The sequence below is a fragment of the Colius striatus genome, chromosome 14 (assembly GCF_028858725.1).
Source record: "Colius striatus isolate bColStr4 chromosome 14, bColStr4.1.hap1, whole genome shotgun sequence".
NCBI lineage: Eukaryota > Metazoa > Chordata > Aves > Coliiformes > Coliidae > Colius > Colius striatus.
This window is the reverse complement of record NC_084772.1, coordinates 8,202,672-8,223,040: the sequence shown is the minus strand read 5'-3', so window position 1 is coordinate 8,223,040 and position 20,369 is coordinate 8,202,672. Positions and strand designations below refer to the sequence as shown.

At 43.0% G+C, this 20,369-nt stretch overlaps 2 protein-coding genes across 5 annotated transcripts in view; one reads left to right on the top strand and one right to left on the bottom strand.

Moving 5' to 3' along the window:
• ADCY7 (adenylate cyclase 7) overlaps positions 1-5,835 on the top strand; it is a 64,345-nt gene extending 58,510 nt beyond the window's left edge. For all 3 annotated transcript variants that reach the window (XM_062007115.1, XM_062007118.1, XM_062007116.1), the window contains exons 23-27: positions 431-577; positions 1,029-1,136; positions 1,939-2,053; positions 2,663-2,787; positions 2,976-5,835. In XM_062007115.1, the coding sequence (XP_061863099.1) occupies positions 431-577; positions 1,029-1,136; positions 1,939-2,053; positions 2,663-2,787; positions 2,976-3,122 (642 nt within the window). In that variant the 3' untranslated portion in view covers positions 3,123-5,835. The remainder of the gene's footprint in view (positions 1-430; positions 578-1,028; positions 1,137-1,938; positions 2,054-2,662; positions 2,788-2,975) is intronic.
• Positions 5,836-6,599: 764 nt separating this feature from the next.
• BRD7 (bromodomain containing 7) lies at positions 6,600-19,569 on the bottom strand. 2 transcript variants are annotated; one of them, XM_062007119.1, is made up of 17 exons: positions 19,442-19,569; positions 18,849-19,057; positions 17,990-18,119; positions 17,549-17,606; positions 16,937-17,081; positions 15,470-15,580; positions 14,945-15,129; positions 14,499-14,622; positions 13,808-13,883; positions 12,904-13,011; positions 12,238-12,370; positions 11,249-11,372; positions 10,076-10,132; positions 9,427-9,535; positions 9,139-9,282; positions 7,945-8,088; positions 6,600-7,077 (listed from the first exon to the last, which is right to left on the bottom strand). In XM_062007119.1, exons 1-17 carry the CDS (start codon positions 19,488-19,490, stop codon positions 7,013-7,015), a joined length of 1,971 nt encoding a protein of 656 aa, XP_061863103.1. In that variant the 5' UTR covers positions 19,491-19,569; the 3' UTR covers positions 6,600-7,012. The 2 variants fall into 2 exon arrangements, with proteins under 2 accessions (XP_061863103.1, XP_061863104.1); XM_062007120.1 differs by having other exon boundaries at positions 11,261-11,372.
• Positions 19,570-20,369: the final 800 nt, after the last annotated feature.

The window sequence follows — 20,369 nt, the reverse complement described above, 5'->3', positions numbered from 1 at the left end:
TACCACATTTGACCAGAGAAGATGGGCTGCTTTAAAAGTTAGTTGAGGAACAGAGTGTATCTCCTTGGTAACAACCCGAGGGAGAAGTTCATCAACAGTGATTTATTTTATGCTTTAAAACATTCATCTTATTCTGCCAGCATGTCATGTGAGTAAATATTGCTGATTTCATAGCCATTGTGTCAGAGGACTGTCACTGTCCAGAATAGATGAGAATCTTTAATATGCATCAATATCTGAGCTTTTCCTTAGGCAAATCAACTCTGTTAATGCTTCTGACGAAGTAAGAGATGCCCACTGGGAAGTACTGGAGTTGGTTTCATAGGGAAACTGCAATTAATATTAGTAGTTAGAAACAATAGTCATAGTTTTGAGTAACTATGGTGGAAGGTGAGTGCTGACAAGGTGTGCATGTATTGTTTTCCTGCAGGACTGGTACCATCAATCTTATGACTGTGTCTGTGTCATGTTTGCGTCAGTACCAGACTTTAAGGTGTTTTATACTGAGTGTGATGTCAATAAAGAAGGCCTGGAGTGCTTGCGGCTGTTAAATGAAATCATTGCAGATTTTGATGAGGTAATTAAGTTCCTGAGCAAAGATGGATTGGATTACATATTTACTGCCAAATAAAATGTTTCAGAAGATCTGTGATTATTGTGGAAGAGGTGGGAAAGGCTGTTACACTGAACTGATATTCAGACTTCAGCCTTGCAATCTTGAAAGATACGTTCCCGTCTGATGGGGCTTCTCAGTTTCATCATCCAGTAGCATTAGCAGGGTGGTTTCAAAGTCCTGCATTTCAGGACCCTGTTTCAGTGCTTCGTTGCTTTTGTTTCTTCTGTGAGCAGGTAGAGCACAACTGTGAAACTAATCCTCAATACTTTCTTATCTAACTTTCATGTGATTGTTAGCATGCCTAGGGATGTTTAATGCTTATTGTAGACAGTATAAGAGTTCTGGTTAAATCCCACACTGAAAGGTGATGGTATCGAAGTCTGAAGCTTCTATTTTCCTTCCCTTCAAACAGCTCTTGTTAAAACCTAAATTTAGCGGTGTTGAAAAAATAAAAACCATTGGAAGCACTTACATGGCAGCAGCTGGTCTCAGTGTTACCCCAGGCCAAGAGAACAACCAGGTATGTCTGAGATCTGCCTCTGGTGTTCAGTATGCACATAGCTGGGTTTGAAGTAACAAAATGTAATGTGATGTAAAAGAGAAAGCAAATCAGTAAGGGTGACTTTCAGAAATGTGGAAAAAGATGATAAAAGTGTATCATCTCCTGTTGAATTCACTATTTATCTCCTGGTTCATTTTTTCCTGCTTTTCCTAAGCAGGTATTGTCTGTAATCCCAGCACGCTTTTTACATCTTTAGTCTTTGATTCCAGCAGCTTAACGTTTCTAGATGCATTACAGAACAGCTCTAATAATAGGGAAGTCAAAGAATGGCTGCCAAAGAAAAGGCCAACTCAGAACTGGACAGTAAGCTTTTTGTGGTGCCTGAGAACTGGCACAAAAAGAGAATCCTCAAGTGCCACGTTAGATCTGAATCTGAAACTGTCATCCAGAAGAATTAAACCCAATGTCTGACTCGGGCTCACTGTCACTGTAGCAGGTTGGCGTATGGCGTCAGGGGGTATCTGTAGTACACAGAGGACAAGTACAGTTAAATCTGGAATCCTGAAGGACAGACATAGGTTTGTTATAAAATTTAATTATATGTCTGTTGTCTTAGAGCCATTTGAATTGGCTAATTTCAATTGAATGTAATGCTTTAAATGTTTGTTGAACTGTGCAGTTTTGCACAGCTACCAGAAGTGGTGGGTGCAACCTGATAAATACCAGCCTCACTCCCTCATGGTGCTGGTTTGGAACAGCACCTGACACAGCCGCTCGTCTTGTAATTTGATCATTAATGTGTGTGTGTGTGATTGTGTAGGACAGGGAAAGACAGCATGCTCACATTGGGATCATGGTGGAGTACGGGATTGCCTTGATGAGCAAACTGGATGGCATCAACCGACATTCCTTTAACAATTTCCGCCTGCGTGTTGGTGAGTTCGTTTGGGAACATCAGCTGTGCTGCTGTCAGAATGACAGTGGGCTGGGCTGAGCTGGGTAACTGCTGGGGGCTGTGCAGCCCTTCTTACCACTGAACACACTTGTGTGGGTTATTATAAAATGCTGCATAGCTTAAGGTCATGTTGTCCAATCTGCTTTTTAAAATATGCCCAGCTCCTTAGGACGGGCTTTTCCACACTGGAGGGGGCAATACAAAGACTGCAGCTGGGTACATTTGGATAAAATTAAAGCTAGGAATGAAGAGTGAAGCACTCTATTATTAACTGTTGCCTAAAGACAGTATTGTCATGATACAAATGTTTATTTCTGTATATTAAAAGTACAAAAGGAAGAATTTTGCTTTGGCTCTAACTTTGCCCTAGCTCTTTCTTGGACTTCCCATTTTACAATGAATGACTCACCCCACATCTCCTGAGCCACAGCACTAGTATTGATAGAGCAGGGGTCATACTCATTGCTGGAAACATGTGTCAGGCTCCAGTGGTGGGGTTTCATGGGGTTATTTTTTTCCCCCTGAAGCTTACAAGTTATGGCTAATAATGAAACTAAATATCTCATAACACCCACTTGTGTTCCTGCAGGGATAAACCATGGCCCTGTGATTGCAGGGGTGATTGGTGCCCGGAAGCCTCAGTACGACATCTGGGGCAACACTGTCAATGTTGCCAGTCGCATGGAGAGCACAGGGGAGCTGGGGAAGATCCAGGTGAGCACAGAGGCTGGGGGAGCTGGGGAAGATCCAGGTGAGCACAGGGGCTGGGGGAGCTGGGGAAGATCCAGGTGAGCACAGGGGCTGGGGGAGCTGGGAAATGGTTTCTGATTGCCTTGTTTTTTTTTTAAAATGTGAATGATCAGAAGAATTTCACAAGAGCTTCTAATTCTTTTCACACAAAGGTCACAGAAGAAACGAGTAAAATACTGCAGGAGCTGGGATACTCCTGTGAATGTAGGGGACTCATTAATGTCAAAGGCAAGGGAGAACTGCGGACTTACTTTGTTTGCACTGAGACTGCCAAATTCCAAGGGATGGGACTGAACTGAGGCTACGATGAACTTAATCAAAATAGGCATAGAACTGCCTCCCTTCTGTGAAGACTTAGAATTTCCCTCCTTATGTGAAGGACTTTATCCTAAAACCATAGATGAGCTATTCCTATTTCTTAGGCATCTCAAGAGAATGATTTTTATATTTTTTGGAAAGGAGTTCTGAAAAGTTCCTAGAAGACAACAGAAGCACCAGGCTGAACAAGACTACCTTTAACTGAAATACTTTGAGGATTTACCTGGAATTGCCTTCAAGCAGTTTCAGTTAGTTGCTTCCCTCAGCTGCACTGTGGGAGCCTTAACAGCTGCGGTAGCAACATGTGTGGACGCACCGTAGAGCCCACGCTGCAACGTTCCCCTGCTCCGCTCTGTGCCACACGCCTGCACACAGAGTTGTTTGGCACAGGGCTGGGAAATGGGCTCTGGGCACTGCACGTCCTGCTTGTGATGCTGAACAGACTCATGGCAGAAGATGGCTGAGTAATGGAGAGAGGAATGCAAGTCAGCTCAAATCCATCCCAGGATAATTGTGCTGAGCTCTTTGGGAAAAAAAATAATTGCACAGTATTGGATAATGTTTGAATTCTTGTGGCCACCTCCATGGTGGTACTTTGTATTCCACAAATGTTTTTGTGACCAACAGCTGTTCAGAAGCAACTTTCATCTAGTTCTGAGTGTTTACATGATATTCCGTGTTCTCCTTTGTATTTCCCTGCCTCTGTATTTACTGCACGTTTTACACAGCCACAGAAGAGAATGGCTTGAACATCCTGGCCTTAAGCTTTCCATGATACACCTGACCTGGCAGAGCACTGAGCACTGCAGCCTCTCCTGGATGCCTGGTGAGATGGGCCCTGGGAGCAGCTCGTGTTGCCGCCAGCCGCAGGAACCGGGCGTGCTGCTGCCTTCCTGGGGCACTGATGGGATAGGAAAGGGTCTGTCCTGGCTTGTTTGGAAACCAAGAAACAGACCTAAGAAGCCGGTGTTAGAAGCAGGAGCTGATCCTGTATAAACAGAGCTGCATCAGAGGTGGGCTTGGATGGGTTTTTTTCCCAATTCTTTTATTTTGTGTGCTCAGCCACGGGCTTGTTGTGCCTTTTAAAGGTGATGCGGTTTATGAAACAAATAGGGTTTGAAGGTTGCAAAAGGGTGTATGGGAAAAACACCTTCATAATGGAAACGTTTCAGCAGAGCCTCAGTACTTGAAAGTCTGCGTAGAGCATTAGTAAGAAGATGAGGGGAATGGACTTGCTGTAAATTTAGTTTGTAAAGTTTTCAAGCTGTTAACGGCTTTGGCCAATTTCTAAATTAGCGTTTTTCTACTTATTGCAATCATGTAATCTGTGTTGATAGGATTTTGTACAGCTACCATCTTGTGCCCAATTACATGTATTAGCTAAGCATGGAACGATTCCCCGCCCCTCGATGCACCACCTGTAGTATGACTGAACAGCACTGTGATTCCTGAGGTCAGCTGCGGTTTCAAGCCTTACTCTTCTCTTCTACAAAGCAAGCAGCATTTACTCATGTTTCTGGGTTTAGTACTAAACCATACTGGAAAAGTTTAAACAAGCAGTCCTGGGCATCACTGCCGCTTTCTAATTACTGTGTAATTTCTTTAGAAGATGATATGACTACGTTTCAAGACAGGAACAAATCTAAATATTGTCCAACTGTGGATTAAATATAGTGCTTATGGCCTTTATCGATTTGGTAGGTCAAGACTGTGTTTGTAGTTTGTCTCCAACAGAAAGCAGCACATTAAAAACTCTTTGTTTGAGGTTGCCAGGGTCATGTATGGCCTCTGCTGAAGAAGGAAGTTTCATACTTGGTGTCTTGTTAGTATAAGGTCAGTGTTGTAGTTGAATAAACTTTCCAGCAGCTTTTGCTACTCTTGTATGTTTGTAGTAACAGATGCTCAGCAAGTGTTTGTTTTGAGATATTTATTTATTGTTTTATAAGGACCATGCATGTGTCAAAGGCTCCTTTCAGCAGTCTTTGACATCATCTGTTAGGTAAAGTGACTATTTGCCTTGTTAATAACTGTTGAGAAGTGCATTCATTCTGCCTATCGCTGGAGCTGGCTCCGCAGTGTTCTGTTCACAGACCTTGTACAAGTGTCAGCTGCCTATGGAAAAAACTGCTGTGTGTATCAGCATTTTGAAATGCACATGTTTATTTTGTTTACATGGCATTGCCTGTCAGGCTGGTGTAACTTCCCCTAACCTCAGTTACAGAAGTGGTGTAAGAGCCAGCGCTTTCAAACTGGAAGAGGTGGGGCCTGGGGCAGCTGTGCCAGGGCTGGATGCGCTGTCCCTGCTCGCTCAGGGTCTGCAGTGTGCAACGCAGTCTGGAGGAGTCAGAACAAAACAGAGGTTGGGGCTGAGGCCTTCCTTACTTCTTAGCAGAACTGGAACTGTCTTCTATCAGCTGTATTCAAAACCAGAAAAAGTTCCATGTAAGCAGCAACTGTATTTAAGTGTTTTCAGCAGTCCTTGTGAGAGCAAATTGTGACAGTTAAAATTGAGGAAATACCCTTGTTAGAAAAAGCTCCCTTACAGCATTATTATTTTCCTTAATGTGAACAAATGGCACAGTGTCCAATTTGAAGAGCTAATAAGGTCTGGAATTAGCAATCTATTTTAAAGAACAAACTCTCAGTTTTACCATTAAATAAAAAGAAATCCAGAAACGTGTTTGGTTATGTCATTCTTCTGCTGAGGATTCCTATGATCAGGAGTGAATGTCTGAGACCCCTGGAGTTTGAGTAAAACCAAACTCAGTAGTTATGTTTTTTTAAATGTGTGTCAGTGAAAACCAGGGCGAGTGCCAGGCAGGTGTCCAACAGCTAAAGCTTCATCCCTCTACTCAGTGTTCTGGCACCTGTGGCTGCTCCTGCGCTCCCTGAAAGGTCAGTGGTGGGATGGCAGATGCTGGAGAGGGAGCCATGGGGAAAAAAAAATCATTCCTCAGGGTAATATTTCAGCTGCAGCCACCTAGAACTGTGAAACAATTCCTGTGGAGACTGTTATCTCAGAATTAGCTCTTAAACTGCTGCAGAGAAATCCCATTGGCAGCTCAGCTGTTTTGGAGTGTGTTTGTAGAACTGTAACACTTTAAAGGACAATGAAACAAACTCCTCTGCAGCCACCTGGAGAGAGGAGGCAGGAAGGGAGGGCCAGGATGACTGGGGGTAGAGGGAGGGATTCACCATTATGCCATGCCTTGCAGTTACCTCTTAGTTCCATCCTGTGCCACGGGGCAATCGCTGACTGGCTGGAGCTGAAACAGCCTGAAGTGGCACCAGAACCACCGGGCAAGAACAGCCTCAGGCTGCCTGGAGTAGAGACGGTGGAAGCTCAGAGGTCAGGACAGTGCTGCACGTCCCACGAGTTCCAGAGTGCAGCCGTAAGGGGAGAGGCAGGCCCAGTCTCAGCCAGGTGAGCTTTTGTTAATTCATCAGGCTACATCAGCTTTATTTAAAAAGTTTATTTCTCATCATCCTAAGAGTCACACAGTCATTTGAGAAAGGGAGACTTGCAAGTTCAGATACCGATGGTTTTTGCCCCAAACAGAGTCAGTCTATACATTGCTTTTGGAAACGTTTGGCTGAGCCCCCACCCCCTGTAGAGGCACATTTTCACTTCCACTTGACTTTTCCAAACAGTTAACCTAGGCAAGCTGAAATGCTGCAGAGGTGATTTAAAATAACAAGGAATGCAGAGTAATTTAGTGCATTTCTGTAGCAGAAATGACTTTAACACAAACTGCTCCCTTTCAAAGGTCCAACATGTAACAACCAAAAGTAGCTGGACAGACCCTGTACCCGTCCTGGTGAATGCACCCGGTTCTGAAACAATCAAGCAGCTGTAAGCTGAGCCCATGCTTCAGACTGTAATTGGACCACACTCGTTTCCAGGGATGGTGACAGCCTTTTTAGGGTCTTGAAAGTCTGAAAGTGTACAACAGAGAGCTGGTCAATTAGCACACATTACCTGCAAATGAAGGAAGTGCCTAGACTAGAGTGTCCTGCAGCCACCTGCTGTTTGCACAGGTAGCCCTGAGGTAGCCATGTGCTCTCTAACAGCCCAACAAAAGATGCTGTTGCAGTGGGATCTGTTTTGGAGCCCTCCTCATACAGGGCTATGAAACACAAACCAATCATTTTGAAACTTAGATTTCTTCATCAGTTTCCTTGACAATAGAAATTTGTTCCTGAAGCAATCCTGCTCTTTCCATTAAATGGTATCTTCACAGAGACCCTGAGTGAATGTGGTGTGTAAATTATGGTAATTAAATTCTTACCTGCCTTAAAAACAGGGCCAACCACATCCTGCAGCTGCACTTTTACCTTTTGTGTGCCACAAGAGGGAGATGTGGGTCTGGCACTCAGAGCTCCCACTGCCCTGCTGCTGGCAGCTGAGGAGGCACAGCAGCTGCCCACCTTAAGCACAGCCAAATGCTGGGAGCACCAAGTCCTTGTTTTAGCAAGGAAGAGGAATTCAAACTCTCCTTGTGTAACTCTTGGAAAAACTAAAATGGAATGGATTGCCAGGCTTGGTAATTTGGCAATGCTGTGAGATGAATGACAACATAACTACTTGCTGTAGTAGAACCCGAGTTCCATACGGCCCAAAGCTCCCTTTTGGACTGAGACCAAACAGCAACTTTGCATTAGAAACAGGATTTTAAGAAGGGGAGAAGAACTGAAATTTGGACCTAAGTTAGTGCAGGTTGTGCCCCACACCAGTCTAATGATTTGCAGATGTGGTTTTGTTTCAGTTGAACGGGTGCTACAACCCACTTCTGTATAACTCACCCTCTGTCAAATCTACCCAGCAGTCTTCTGTGTCAGGTACAGGAACAGAAATGCCCATTGCCTTCCGGATTCCATAGGTACTGACAATGTCACCTGGAGTCACTTGTTGTGCCAGTTCTTTCAGGTTATTGGTTACTCTCTCCGCTAGAAGAGATAAGTGGATGAGGTTATATGCCATGGATATACACACACCCCATCCCTGAAATGAACCCTCCACCCTGGGAACAGCTGAGGTACAAACAACCCTGGTAAATAATGTTTCCGTAACAGGAGAGTTCTTCCTTTCTGTGTGCAATCGTAAGACATGCTGGGAACTACAAAGAGAGAGTCAAGAAGAGGGGAGGAATGAAATAGGTGCTGACCAAGGCTTGCTGCCAGCAGGAGACACTAAAGGTCAGAGTGAGCTGGTGCCGCCAGGCCCCGTGGCGCCGGGACTCAGCACTATCAGCCTGTCAGGGCTCAGCGTTCCTTTTGCTGCACAAACTGGAGACACCCTTCTTCTTGCCACAAAGGTGGTTTTCCTTCAAGAAGGAAGCTGTGAATACCTGAACTTTTCAAGAAAGGTGAGGTTTGATCTGCTTTAGGCTTGGTGTCATACCAGCTTGGTCATACTTCTCCAGTAAGGGAATTGAGCTCATCACATCAAGGTGGTTATTTCAAAGCATGTATGCTGGCACTGGTACTGCACAGGTCTGGTTTACTGCAAAACACACACCCTGGGCACAGTCCTGTGTCAGAAGGTTGCCATTAGCACAGGCTCATTCTCCTGAGAGACAGGAAGCTTTCCTCAAATAATTAAGGAATGTATGATAGTATTAATTGGTATAATAAAATAGACTGAACTAGATCAAACCTGGAATGAAGCTCACCTTACAGCCAGGGCTTGGTAAAGCTTAAGCAACCTCTGCTCAAAGGCATTGTAAAAATGGTGGAGTTAGAAGTGTTTGGCTATCATCTACCCTGTGGCAGAGAGAAACCTCCCAACCACTTCTAGAGAAATTGACAAATAAAGAAGAAATGCTTGTATTACTGTTCAAAACTTTCATCTGGCTATATATACCAAACAAATTAATCTTCCAGGCCTAAGAGGGCAAGTGTTCTGCACTGTAACTGCTAAACTTTTGTTTCTCTTGAAGTTGACACAAGCTGGGACTTGATAAATTCTGCAAGAATGACCAGAAAAGGTGTAGTTACCCAAGTGCATCTCTCTGTAAGATGGACCCAGAAGACAAATCATATTAGGGGGTGGTTTTGTACTTAGTCGTTCATTTTGAGCATCCTGCAGTTCTCTCAGAAGCTTTGTTGTTTCATCAAGTTTCCTCTGGAAGATTTCAGCTTCTGTTTAACAAAGCAAAGAAAGTTCTAGCTAGTGAGAGAGTACTTTTACATTCTGATATAAAATGTAGTAAGGCTGACTACCTGAAGGGGTTGAGAAACTGAGACAGTTACAGATGTAGAAGTGCAAGTACCAAAAAACCTCACCCTCAGAATCAAACTCCTCCACAGGCAGCCCAAAGTTTGTAACAGCCTTCAGAGCAGTCAGTCTGTCATTGTTAGAGTCCAGCCTGGCAGCAAGATCCATTTCCATCATCTAAAAAGACAAGAAAGGCAGCAAGTAATAACTCAAGACAATACTCAGATCAGTCTTGAAACAACAAAATTTTTTTGAGTAAATGAGAACAAAAAAAAAAAAAGTTAAAATTAGTCTGCTCTACCAAAAAAGTGACCACACAGAGGGAAAGCTGACAAGACACTCTCTGAAACTGTTCTACAGTGCCAGAGTTTATTGCTTCATACTCAAATAGAAAATGGCATGTGCCAAAACCACTGAGGGCATGCACAAATGCTTCAGTAACTTCAGAGCAGCATCCCAACTGAAAAATATAAATTCCTTGAGCTGATCTGAAACACAATTTATCTGAGAGCTGAGACCAAAATGAAAAACCAGCCTTGGGATAGCCTTCAGGAGAGCAGCCTTTCCCCTACAACTACCCCTGTGCTTCTTCCAGTTGAGCAAAGTTCAGGTGGGGTGATTTCAGAAAGTGACTGTACGCCTGTAGGGGCACAGGCCTCGCTGCCACAGGCACCTGCAGGTTGGTCACAGTACTTAATGGATATAGAAAAATGTTACCTTTACATCTTTCAGTGCATCACTTCTTTCTTGTGGGCCTTCAGCTTCCTTCGATGGCTGCACAGAGGAAGAATTTTAAAAGAAGACATTAAAATAAATTTTTCTTTACATTCAAAGCAAAACTCTACAAAATGCAGTATTGTTCATGTTAGATAAATACACAACATCATAATGAGCTTCCTCCAAGTTAGAAAGGAGCAATTGTTTTAAAGGGCTTTCTCCAGATATTGTTTTCTAAAATGCACATTTACAGCCCACACTTTATTGCTCTTTGCAAAGTCCACATGCTCTTCCCCAGTGACATCACATCAGAGGTTATTTACTGAGGAGCAGGAAGAAAAGGGAGGGTGAATTAGAAGCTGAAAGGTATTCTGGTTCTACCCATAACTGTGCACCTCTAACACCTGCAAGTGTAGTGAGTGAACCCTGTTAAGTCAGTGTCACTATTGTGTATTAGAAAAAAGAGCTAAAATAGTAATGCTAAGCAAAGATCTTGAACTGGGGCTAAAAGTTGACCTTTGATCCTTGATTTAGCTCATCCTTGACCCCTTAGTAAAGGGCTATGATCTGTTTATTTCAGTAGTTTACAGAGATGTGAAACAAATCAAGTCTTTCAGCTAACAGGAACTGTTTTGTGGAGATTTTCAACTGAATTATCAAGTGAAGTTTGTCAAATTAGCCCCTCTGATCCCAACCACGTTTGGCATGGTCAGGTACTAAGATCTACAAATGTGAAGAGCAGCTATTCAGGATTTTTACATAGTTCACATTTGAGCTTAAAAGCACTGCACAAAGTAAAGGGAAAAAGCAGCTACCAATCAGCAGCTGCTAGGAGTGTGATAAACTCCTCATGGAAACAAGAAAGCCTGTCTGTGATCATCTTGCTCCTACCAACTGGTCACTGCTATTATGAAGTCAAGCAGGAACTAGTGCTAATGGGAGTGGGAGAGCAGACAGAGAGAACCTGTGACCATCTCACTCTGCAGCATTTCATTAATCTTCATGTTTCACTAATTAACAAATCAGAATAATCTGCTTCCAGAAAATCCATCCACTGGAGATCATCTGCACTTTCAAATGTTCTCCATTAAAAGAGCCCATCAACAGGATCAGCATCATTTTTCTCTAGCTTTACAGCTTGTGTGCCAAAGCCAAAGACCAGACAGTACTCACATCCACACTTACAGTTTCCAGTTCCCGGAGAGCTCTCGAATGTCCTCCTTTTGTTAGGACATCGAGCAGACTATCAGCCATCAGGAAAGGGTAATCTTGGGATTTCATCAAAAAATCCTGGACGCTGAAAGATCAAAAGATACTGAAGGATACTAGTGTCATACCAAACATTCCGTTCCCTAAAGTCAAACCAGCATGTGCAGCATAGAATACACACAAGGGAGCACAGAATTTGACCTAAAGGGCTTGCTTCCATTTAATTATTTGTGCCTTCTGTGGCTGAGGAAGCCATTCAGACCCTGAACAAAACCTGGAAAACTAGAAGCATGTACGCTGCCCCAGGCAGCTGCAGCAGCCCAGTCACTCACATTTGCTTTGTCCTTAAGCACCCCCACATTCCAGATGAATTTATTCTATTTTTGAGATTCATAAAACAAAAGGACATAAAATCCAAACTTTCATAACCAAGGATAACAAACAGAATGACAACTAATGGTTTTTGCTACAGTAAATAACAGCAAAAAAAAAATCAAGCAGTACACTGACTGTTTGACACTGGGAATCACTGGACTCAGCTCTCCCACTGTGATAACAGCAGTCTGGCCAATATTGGCCAGTGACAGAAATGCATCTCATTCAAGGCAGTAATTAAGTTCATTAATGTTAAAAAACCCAGGTTCTATAAACATTTGTAACACTCAACATTTTTCTGGCTTTGAACATGTGTCCTTCAGACTTAGTCACAAATACACTTTAAATTTTAGACTGTGTTGCTATCAGTAGCATCAAAATCCTTCAATCTGGGCTAATTTCACTTTACAGGCAAGTTCTCTTATTCAAGTACTTGTTTCTTGAAACCAAGCAAAGCCAGCAGGCTGTAAAGCAGCAGTGACACCACTGAACAGCAAAGCCACAGCACATACTGCAGAGCTCCACATAACTGCTTCTGTGTAGGAGAGCTGTCATATGCATCCTAGTTGTTTGCTCACCTGAAAGATCCTTGATTGGAGTCTTCCCCATATGTTGAATAGATTAAGTCAGAGTCTTCTTTGCTTATGTTGGCAAATGTAGAATCATATGTTGGGGCGTAGGAACTGTAGGGTCCATAGTTCAAGTAGGTCACTAACAAATAACAACAGTACTGATTACTGTCTCTGATATGCATCTATCAGATAAGGGCTTGTAAAACAATCCCCAAGAAGAAACTTCTAGGAACATACTTCTGGTGAAAACAAACCCTCACAGAATCTTGTCTGTCCCCATCTTTTAGTAACATGAACATCAAGTGCATTTTTACATACAAATGCTTTACTGACAATACTGTGTGCCTTAAAACAATATGAAAGTTCAGCCTGGTGCTGGTAGCAGGGTCTCAGGCTCCCCACTTTGCCCTTCCAAAGCTAGTAAAAACCTTTACCTTTCTGGTGTAGTTCCTCTTCTCAGCAGAGGTGAGCATCCTTCCTCCTGCCTTTCTTATGTGTAAATTAAGCTGGACTTTGTAATGTGCTGCTTAGTTGTGTGATAGAAACATGCAATTCTGTGCTTTACCATTACAAATAAATTAGTTCCCAACTATTTGGGTACTAGGAATGAGATCCATATATTTTCTTTATATAAGGAGAAGGAGTTCTATTTTTAAATAAATCAGCACTTACCTGGAGTCACCTTGTTTCTTTTATCCTCCTTGAACCCTTGTAATGTATTAACTCCTGACTGAAGTCTTCCTGCTGTCATACCCAACTTTACAGGGCAGTAACCTGGTTCTACAGTAGGACACATAAAAACACAGAAACCACGAAGGCACAGTAAGTGACACAGAAAGCATCCAAACATTTAATACTTGTAGCCAGGCACTTCAGAATAAACAGGATGCAACTCTCAAACTGTGTTCTCCACCCCATATGCTTCATACTAAAGACTGTGTATAGTCTTACCCATAAATCCACACCAAGTAGATGATAACACTAGTTCAGCATAGAAGATTTAACCTAAACGTTATGTTTTCACCGTCACTCTTCCTCCTTCCCGAACAGAAGCTGTATCATTAAAAGGGAGCAGCTTCAGAGCTAGTCAGGGGAGCTCTGCCATGAGCTGGGAGTTAAATAAGTGGTGAAGCACCTGCACTCTTTTAGCTAGTGATACTACACTACAATGATGTGGGACCCAGAGAGTTCCCAGTGGTCAATTCTGGAGCACTGGTAACCTTTACGATCAGCAGACACTGCGCTCTGTACAGGCACCAGACTTAAGGGGAGCCTGCGAATTAAATGTGCCCAAGCACGTGGCAGGTAGTCTCTTGTCCAATAGCAAAAGCTTTCTCTTGCAGCTCCCACAAAAAACTGACACAAAAAGAAACAAGTGTTACTGAGGGCTCCCTCCAGCTGCTCCTAACAACATCCACAACTGGTCCCAATCTATGTGCTCCCTCAGCTGCAGCTTTTTAAATCCAGACATTTATAAGACTGTAAAAGGCACTTAGTTCTTGGCTGGCATTTGCTGACCTGACCCAGCATCTGAGCAGGTAGGTGAAAGTTTGTTATCTGAGCTGCATTGACTTACCTCCTGCAGTAAGATCAATTGGATTAAGAAGGCCCAGAGTTGTTGTACCATCTGGTTTTCTTCTTTCAAATTCACACTGAAATAAGATTAATTTATGTATTGGTTTAAATTTGTGGTCCTTAAACTAGCAAAACCATTTAATGAAACTGTCCTATGTATGTGAATTGGAAAGGGACTTGGAAAGATCAGTCAGGCTCAGAAGACAGTGAAATTCTAACTTTTATGTTCACTAGGTAACTTTACTATTGGTGTAAACAAGGAATTGAGGAATGAATGATGAATATTAACATTGTTCCAGAGGCTAAGAGATATGTAATTCATGTAGAGTTACCAAACTAGGCTCCTTCTCCTGTAATGTGAATAATCTCTGATCAGATATGTGGCTCTTTCAGGATATGAGGCTTTTTGTAGGTCAGATTTGAGATATTTTCTTGAGGTTCTTACTACTCATCCTTTTCTCCTACTTTATCTCAAGTTTCTGAGAGCTGAAGCTGAATTTGCTCAGCTGCTGAAATTCAGCCTACATGTGATATGCCTTTTTTTTTAATCCTACAATCATGTTACCCAGATATTCAGTTGTGTAAAATTGTGGAAACTGTAGGAAGGCCCACCTTGAGTTTCAACTGATAGAAGATGCTAAGTCAAGCTCTGTGAAAAAGTGGAAGGAGTTAACAAGTCCACAAAGACTCACCTGACTGTTTGCAAGGCGCCTTGTTAACTTTCCTCCAGACTCTCTAACAATGCGATCGATCTGCTCTTGTTCCCTTTCCAAGCTACTGCTTCGGAATTTGTCTTCAAGTAGATCTTTGTCCTTCCTGTGAATAAAACCCACAGAGCTTAATTACAGATGTAACAGTTTTAAGAGGCATTGCTTGACTAAAGATCCTGAAAGGATAGGGTAAAGAAATTTTAGCCATCTAGGAAGACCTACTTGAAAAAAAGAGATGGTATCATAAAAGATTCAAAACATTTAATTTTGTATATGAGGATGCTTTATATAAATGTTGCTCCTTTGAGATGAAGGTCTCTTAGTGGATAAACAGTGCAAGAAAGAGAGGAACGCACATCCACTGCGCCCTAAGTTTCAGCAGCATTTAAAGACTTTATGCTAGAATTGTTATTAAGGTAATACTTCACTTTTTGTGTTCTTTGCTGGGTGTTTTGAATGCTTTGCTGTCACCATCCAGAGGTTCTCCTTTGTCTTTCCCAGCACCATTTTCATCCTCCCCAGTTTGCTGCAGTTCTGTCTTGTCCTTCTGCTTCCTTGTCTTCTGCAGGTCAGCCATGAATTCTATACTTTGTTTCAGGCTTTGAATTCTCTCCTAAAAGACCCACAGAATCCTTTTATTTGCTACTTTAATGAATCTTTTTGTAATGTACACACAGAAAATGATTTTATTTCTTAATACTAAGAAGTATAAAGATAAAGGCAGTTTAGAAAATGAAATAAATATTTCTTCAATAACTGATGTGGTAGCAGTAGTAGGGCATGAGCCTTACAGCAATGTACTACCTAAATTCTAATACGTGTGCAAACACTAGACAAATATTAAGCAAGTTTTTGTTTATTTTAATGAGATCTCTGTAAGAAAAGTGGAATGCAAGAGGAATCAAAAAGGAAGAAGTGTATTTTTTAATATTGTGGTTTGTATTTTCTGTTACCTGGCTAAGTATCTTCATCCCTGAGTGCAGCAGTTTTTTTGCAGCTTTGTAGTAAATGGTGTCTGGTTTGTTGTAAATCATTGCGTTAGTGCACATCAGTTTGAAGTTATCCTGTGCAGACAGTAACAGTTTTGAATGAAAGTTAAAACTGCATAGTACACTATTAAAATCCTTGTAAATGCAGAGTCTGGAGTTTCAGGAAAAAAAGAATTTCAAAGAATCCTTCTAATTAATGAATTTAAGAAATCTACTTAATTAAAAAATTAAGCAGAAATAAGTAAGTCTAAGATTCAAATCTCAAAACTAGCAGCCCAATAAATATCCTGAAAGTATTCTTAAGTGTTCAGTACTGTTTGTAGTTTTTAATGTTTCAATGAAAGTCCTCTTAGTAAAATTACTCACTTCCCTGACCAATCAGCAGTCATTAAAAGAAAAATAAAGCAAAGGAAGGTAAAAGAAAAGACAATAAAGCAAACTTTAAACCCAGAAGAGCTGCAATTGAAAGTTAAATCATTGTAAGGAATATGTCTATGTTTGTTATGTTGAAATGAAACAGATGCGTGTTTGAAGTTAAGTTCCTGAATGAGAGAGCCAGAAACTTCACTTCTATACTCACTGCAAAGCCTTTACAGGTTGGTATGTTTTATCCCATTCTCAGCTACTTACACAGACAAAATGTTAAAATGAGAAACTAACTAGAAACAGATGGAACAACAGGGAATATTCCTTTTAACTTCTGGAGCTCTAAAGAAGCATGTGCAAGAGAATACAACCAACAGTATTAACTAACATCTGCTGAAGTTTAACTGTAAATTGCACAGAAATTACACTTTTCAGATCCTCATCTAGCCCAATGAAGAGCTATTGAATATTTCTGCTGAAGAAAACAAAACAAAACAAGCCCCCACACCTTATAAAAGTTTTAGAAGCCTTTAAAAGAGGACCTTGAATCCACTAGACACACTACAGCAGAGGGTTAACAGGTTCCTGCTAAGGGGATTGAGTTCATCTTGCCTTCACTAGTAAATCTGGCCAGCACAGATCTGACAGGAAGCAAGTGAGGAATTAGTTAATAGGCAGGGAAAGCCAATAAATTCATCAGACTCCTCATTTTCTGAAAGCAAACACATTTAAAACGAGAGAGCAGCGCTGAGAGAAACGCTAAGAGTTTCATTCTTCAGTAAAGCTCTAAAATACTCCACTGAAGGACACATAGACAGGTTCCACTTAACCCTGCATAAAACCTGAAACCCTCTGCATCTTTTAAAGATGCATATCTATCTACAAGCCAGAAGTGTTTTCTCTTTCACTTCCAGAACTTATTTGCTCACAAAAATTCAACAAGAAACATTTCCTTGGGCAGAAGTCTTGGTTCTTTGGGCATCTTCATATTCTCATAAAATATGAGAGCTGAGGTCCACTGAACACAATACATCCCTGTAGTCAAAGTATAATTTACAGAATTACCTTTAATTCTTCTATGGACTGGTACCCATTGTTCTTGATCTTCTCTTTCATGGTACTAAAATCCATTGGGTTTTTAATGATCATGGAGTAGCCCGGGGCAATAAAGTCAGTCACAGGAAATGAAAAGAAAGAACTTGGATCCTTTCTGTTAAGAAAAGACAGTTTTTAATGTTGCAGCTTATAACAAAGAACATAGTGAGCCTGGAATTAAACAGAAAGGAAAGGACTAAGCTGAAAAGGAATCAAAACCACAAAGCTAAAAATGTCTCACGTCAGCATAATCTTTCACCTTTGAAGGTTGAAAAGATGCCATATGCAAAGCCATATACCAAAAAAGTGCTACAAACATATTTTAGAAGTTTGTTCTACGTTTTGGTAACTATTTGTGTTCCCAAGATGATTATTAAAAAAAAAAACCTCATCTTTTTTTTTTAGGGTTTTTTTTTGAGAAGTGGTTTTACATTATAATTCGGTTCAACAAATGGTTTTATCTTAATTATAATTAAGTCATTGAAAAATAAAGAGAATAAAAGTCATAAGAACGTGCACTTGACATTCATTGCTTACTTCCTATTTTCATTTCATAGCTCTGAAAGTCTGTAGCACACTTACCTCTGCAGCTGTCTCATAAGTTGATTCAGAGCTTCCTGCAGTGGTGTTTGCTCCACCTCTAGACCAGAAAGAGGGAGAGCGAGCACGTGAGACAGAACTGACTGCAAGAGGTACTGAACTTTTTAAAGGTACTAGAAATCCATTAAACAAAACTTAATGCAACTTGAGAATTCATCAGGAATGAAAAGAATACAACACATATAGGGGTAGATCTACTTTTCTCATTAGCTTTGCTTGACATTCTGCTCCCCCTGACACAGGCACCAGACACCATTCTGCGAAAGAAGTACACAGCAACACTTCCCAACTTCTGTACGAGGTGGGGAAAAGCAGTGAGATAGCAAAAAGTGCCAAGTCACTTGCTACAGGATGAAAGAACTATAAGAATGTAACTCAATCAAATGAAACTGCAATTAGTGAAAGAAATATTTTTTTAGTTACCTTCTTGTTTTGCTAAAGTACTTGTCAATGGTTTCTCTGGTGGTAGTTCCAATCGGATGGGGGTCTGACATTTCATCTCCTGTTCCCCTTCACTGTCTGCATGTTCTCGATCTCGTTTCTTTTTATCATCCTAGAAAGAGTAAACACTTAAGAGAAGCTGCCAGAGGAGCGCTATTACTGTACACAATGCTGCCCACGTTTTTTAAAAACAACCTCGCATAGTTTGTAAGTCTGTAAAACCCTTGTATTCCTCATGCACTGTCTCCACCTGCTGGACAAAGAAGTAATTCCGCTACATACTGCAACGTACCACAGAATTAGGGTTTTTAAATGTGACAGCCAGCCACTTAAAGTGTGACAGCAATGACTCTGCACTATTCTCTGCACAGAGCATTGTCTCCAGCAAAGTCCCTAAGGTGACTTCTGAACGTTTTAGAAAACCAGTAACAAATAGGAAATTCAAAACTAGAGCTACCCATAATGCTTCAAATAAATGTATTTTAATTGCTTATGTTAAGAACTCTGAGAGGGAAATATACATTTTTTTCTCTTTAATTAAGATCTTATAAATGTCCATTCTGTTTCATATAAATGGATTTATTTAGATACAGATTTTTCCCCCCTTCTTTTTAATTTTTTGAGCTCTTACACCAATATTTTTTTGGAGATGAGAAATTCCAGAAGACTTCATCTTTTTCTAATAAAAGTACCTGGACAAAAGGAATCAGTAATATGTAATCAATAACTAATAGACTGAGCCTGAAGGTATTAACAGTGATATTTGATCACCTTTTGATGTGATGACTGGAGAAAGCTGAAGCTTTTTTTTTTCCTGAAATGCACAATGTTGAACACATACCTTAACCTTTCTCTTTCTTTTCTCCTTTTCTTCTCCAGGAACCTGTTTTTCTCCTTTCTTTCTCTTTTTCCTTTTTCTGTCTTTGTGTTTTTCATGTTCTGATTTGTCTTCATATAGGCTGGAATCAAGTGCCGCGTTTCCAGTAGACAGTTCAGCAACTTCACTTCCTCCAACTTTCAGCACTAGCTTCAGCGGCTTTTCTACATATTCTTGAAACACCAGAGAAATAAACCGCGTGAGTATCGCAGAAAACACACTCCCTATCTTGCCTGGATAACAGCGCACCAGCTCTCGTATGCCTCAAAGCCTCTCGCTAAACCAGGTATGTTCTTTCCTGACCCTGCTACTGGTTGTTTCTGCCCCACACCGCAGCAGCGCCGCCGGGCCGAGCCCCGCCGCCAATCGCAGCCTCCCTTCTCCGGCCTCAGCGGCTGCACGAAGGCCGCTCCCCCCGCCCCCCTTCCAGCCGGCCTTTTCAAACCGCCCCGGCGGGTGGGCCCGGCCGTGCTGTCTCCGCGGCGGGGCGGGCGGCAGCGACAGCCGAGGGTCCGCGCCCGCTTTGAGGCCCTGTGCCTGCCCACGCACCCACCCACCCTCGTAGGGGTGCTTGTCCGACTTGTGCTTCTTGTGCTTCTTCCCCATGGCGCCGGCGGCCCCGGCCCGCCCGGGTAGGCCGCGCTGTTGTCGCGGTCACCGGCCCCGCCGAGGCGCGGCGCCGCGCGCACCCGGCAGCGGGGGGGATCGCGGACGCAGAGCGGCGGCCGCGCAGCGCCCCCTGGCGGCACGGAGGTACGGCCAGCCGCGCTGCAGCCGGCGCAGGCGCAGAGACGGCCGCCGGCGGGCGGCGGTTGGGTTCCCTGGCCGCGGCAGCTGAGTGGCGCCTCCCCGCTCCGGGGGCTGGGGACAGTGAGCGCTTTTGCCAGCTCAAGTTTTGTGTTGTTAGCAGCGCCCTTCCCTGCACAGCTGAGGTGGATGTATTGGACAGTCGGCTCACCCCTGTTTCTCGGGCAGCGTTGCCTCTCCAGAGCCCGCACAAGTGTCCCGTGCCCTGTCCTCTCACAACCCGCTGCAGCTCTCCTCACACAGCCTCCTGCCACCTCCCCTCACAGCCCGCTGCAGCCCTCCTCACACAGCCTCCTGCCACCTCCCCTCACAGCCCGCTGCAGCCCTCCTCACACAGCCTCCTGCCACCTCCCCTCACAGCCCGCTGCAGCCCTCCTCATACTCCCCTGCCACCTCCCCTCACAGCCCGCTGCAGCCCTCCTCACACAGCCTCCTGCCACCTCCCCTCACAGCCCGCTGCAGCCCTCCTCACACAGCCTCCTGCCACCTCCCCTCATAGCCCGCTGCAGCCCTTCTCATAGTCCCCTGCCACCTCCTCACACAGCCTCCTGTCAGCTCTCCCCTCACAGCCTTCTGCAGCCCTCCTCACACAGCCTCCTGCTACCTCCCTTCACAGCCTCCCGTGCCCTCTCCCCTCATATCCTGCTGCAGCCTTCCTCACACTCTTGGGCTTATGTC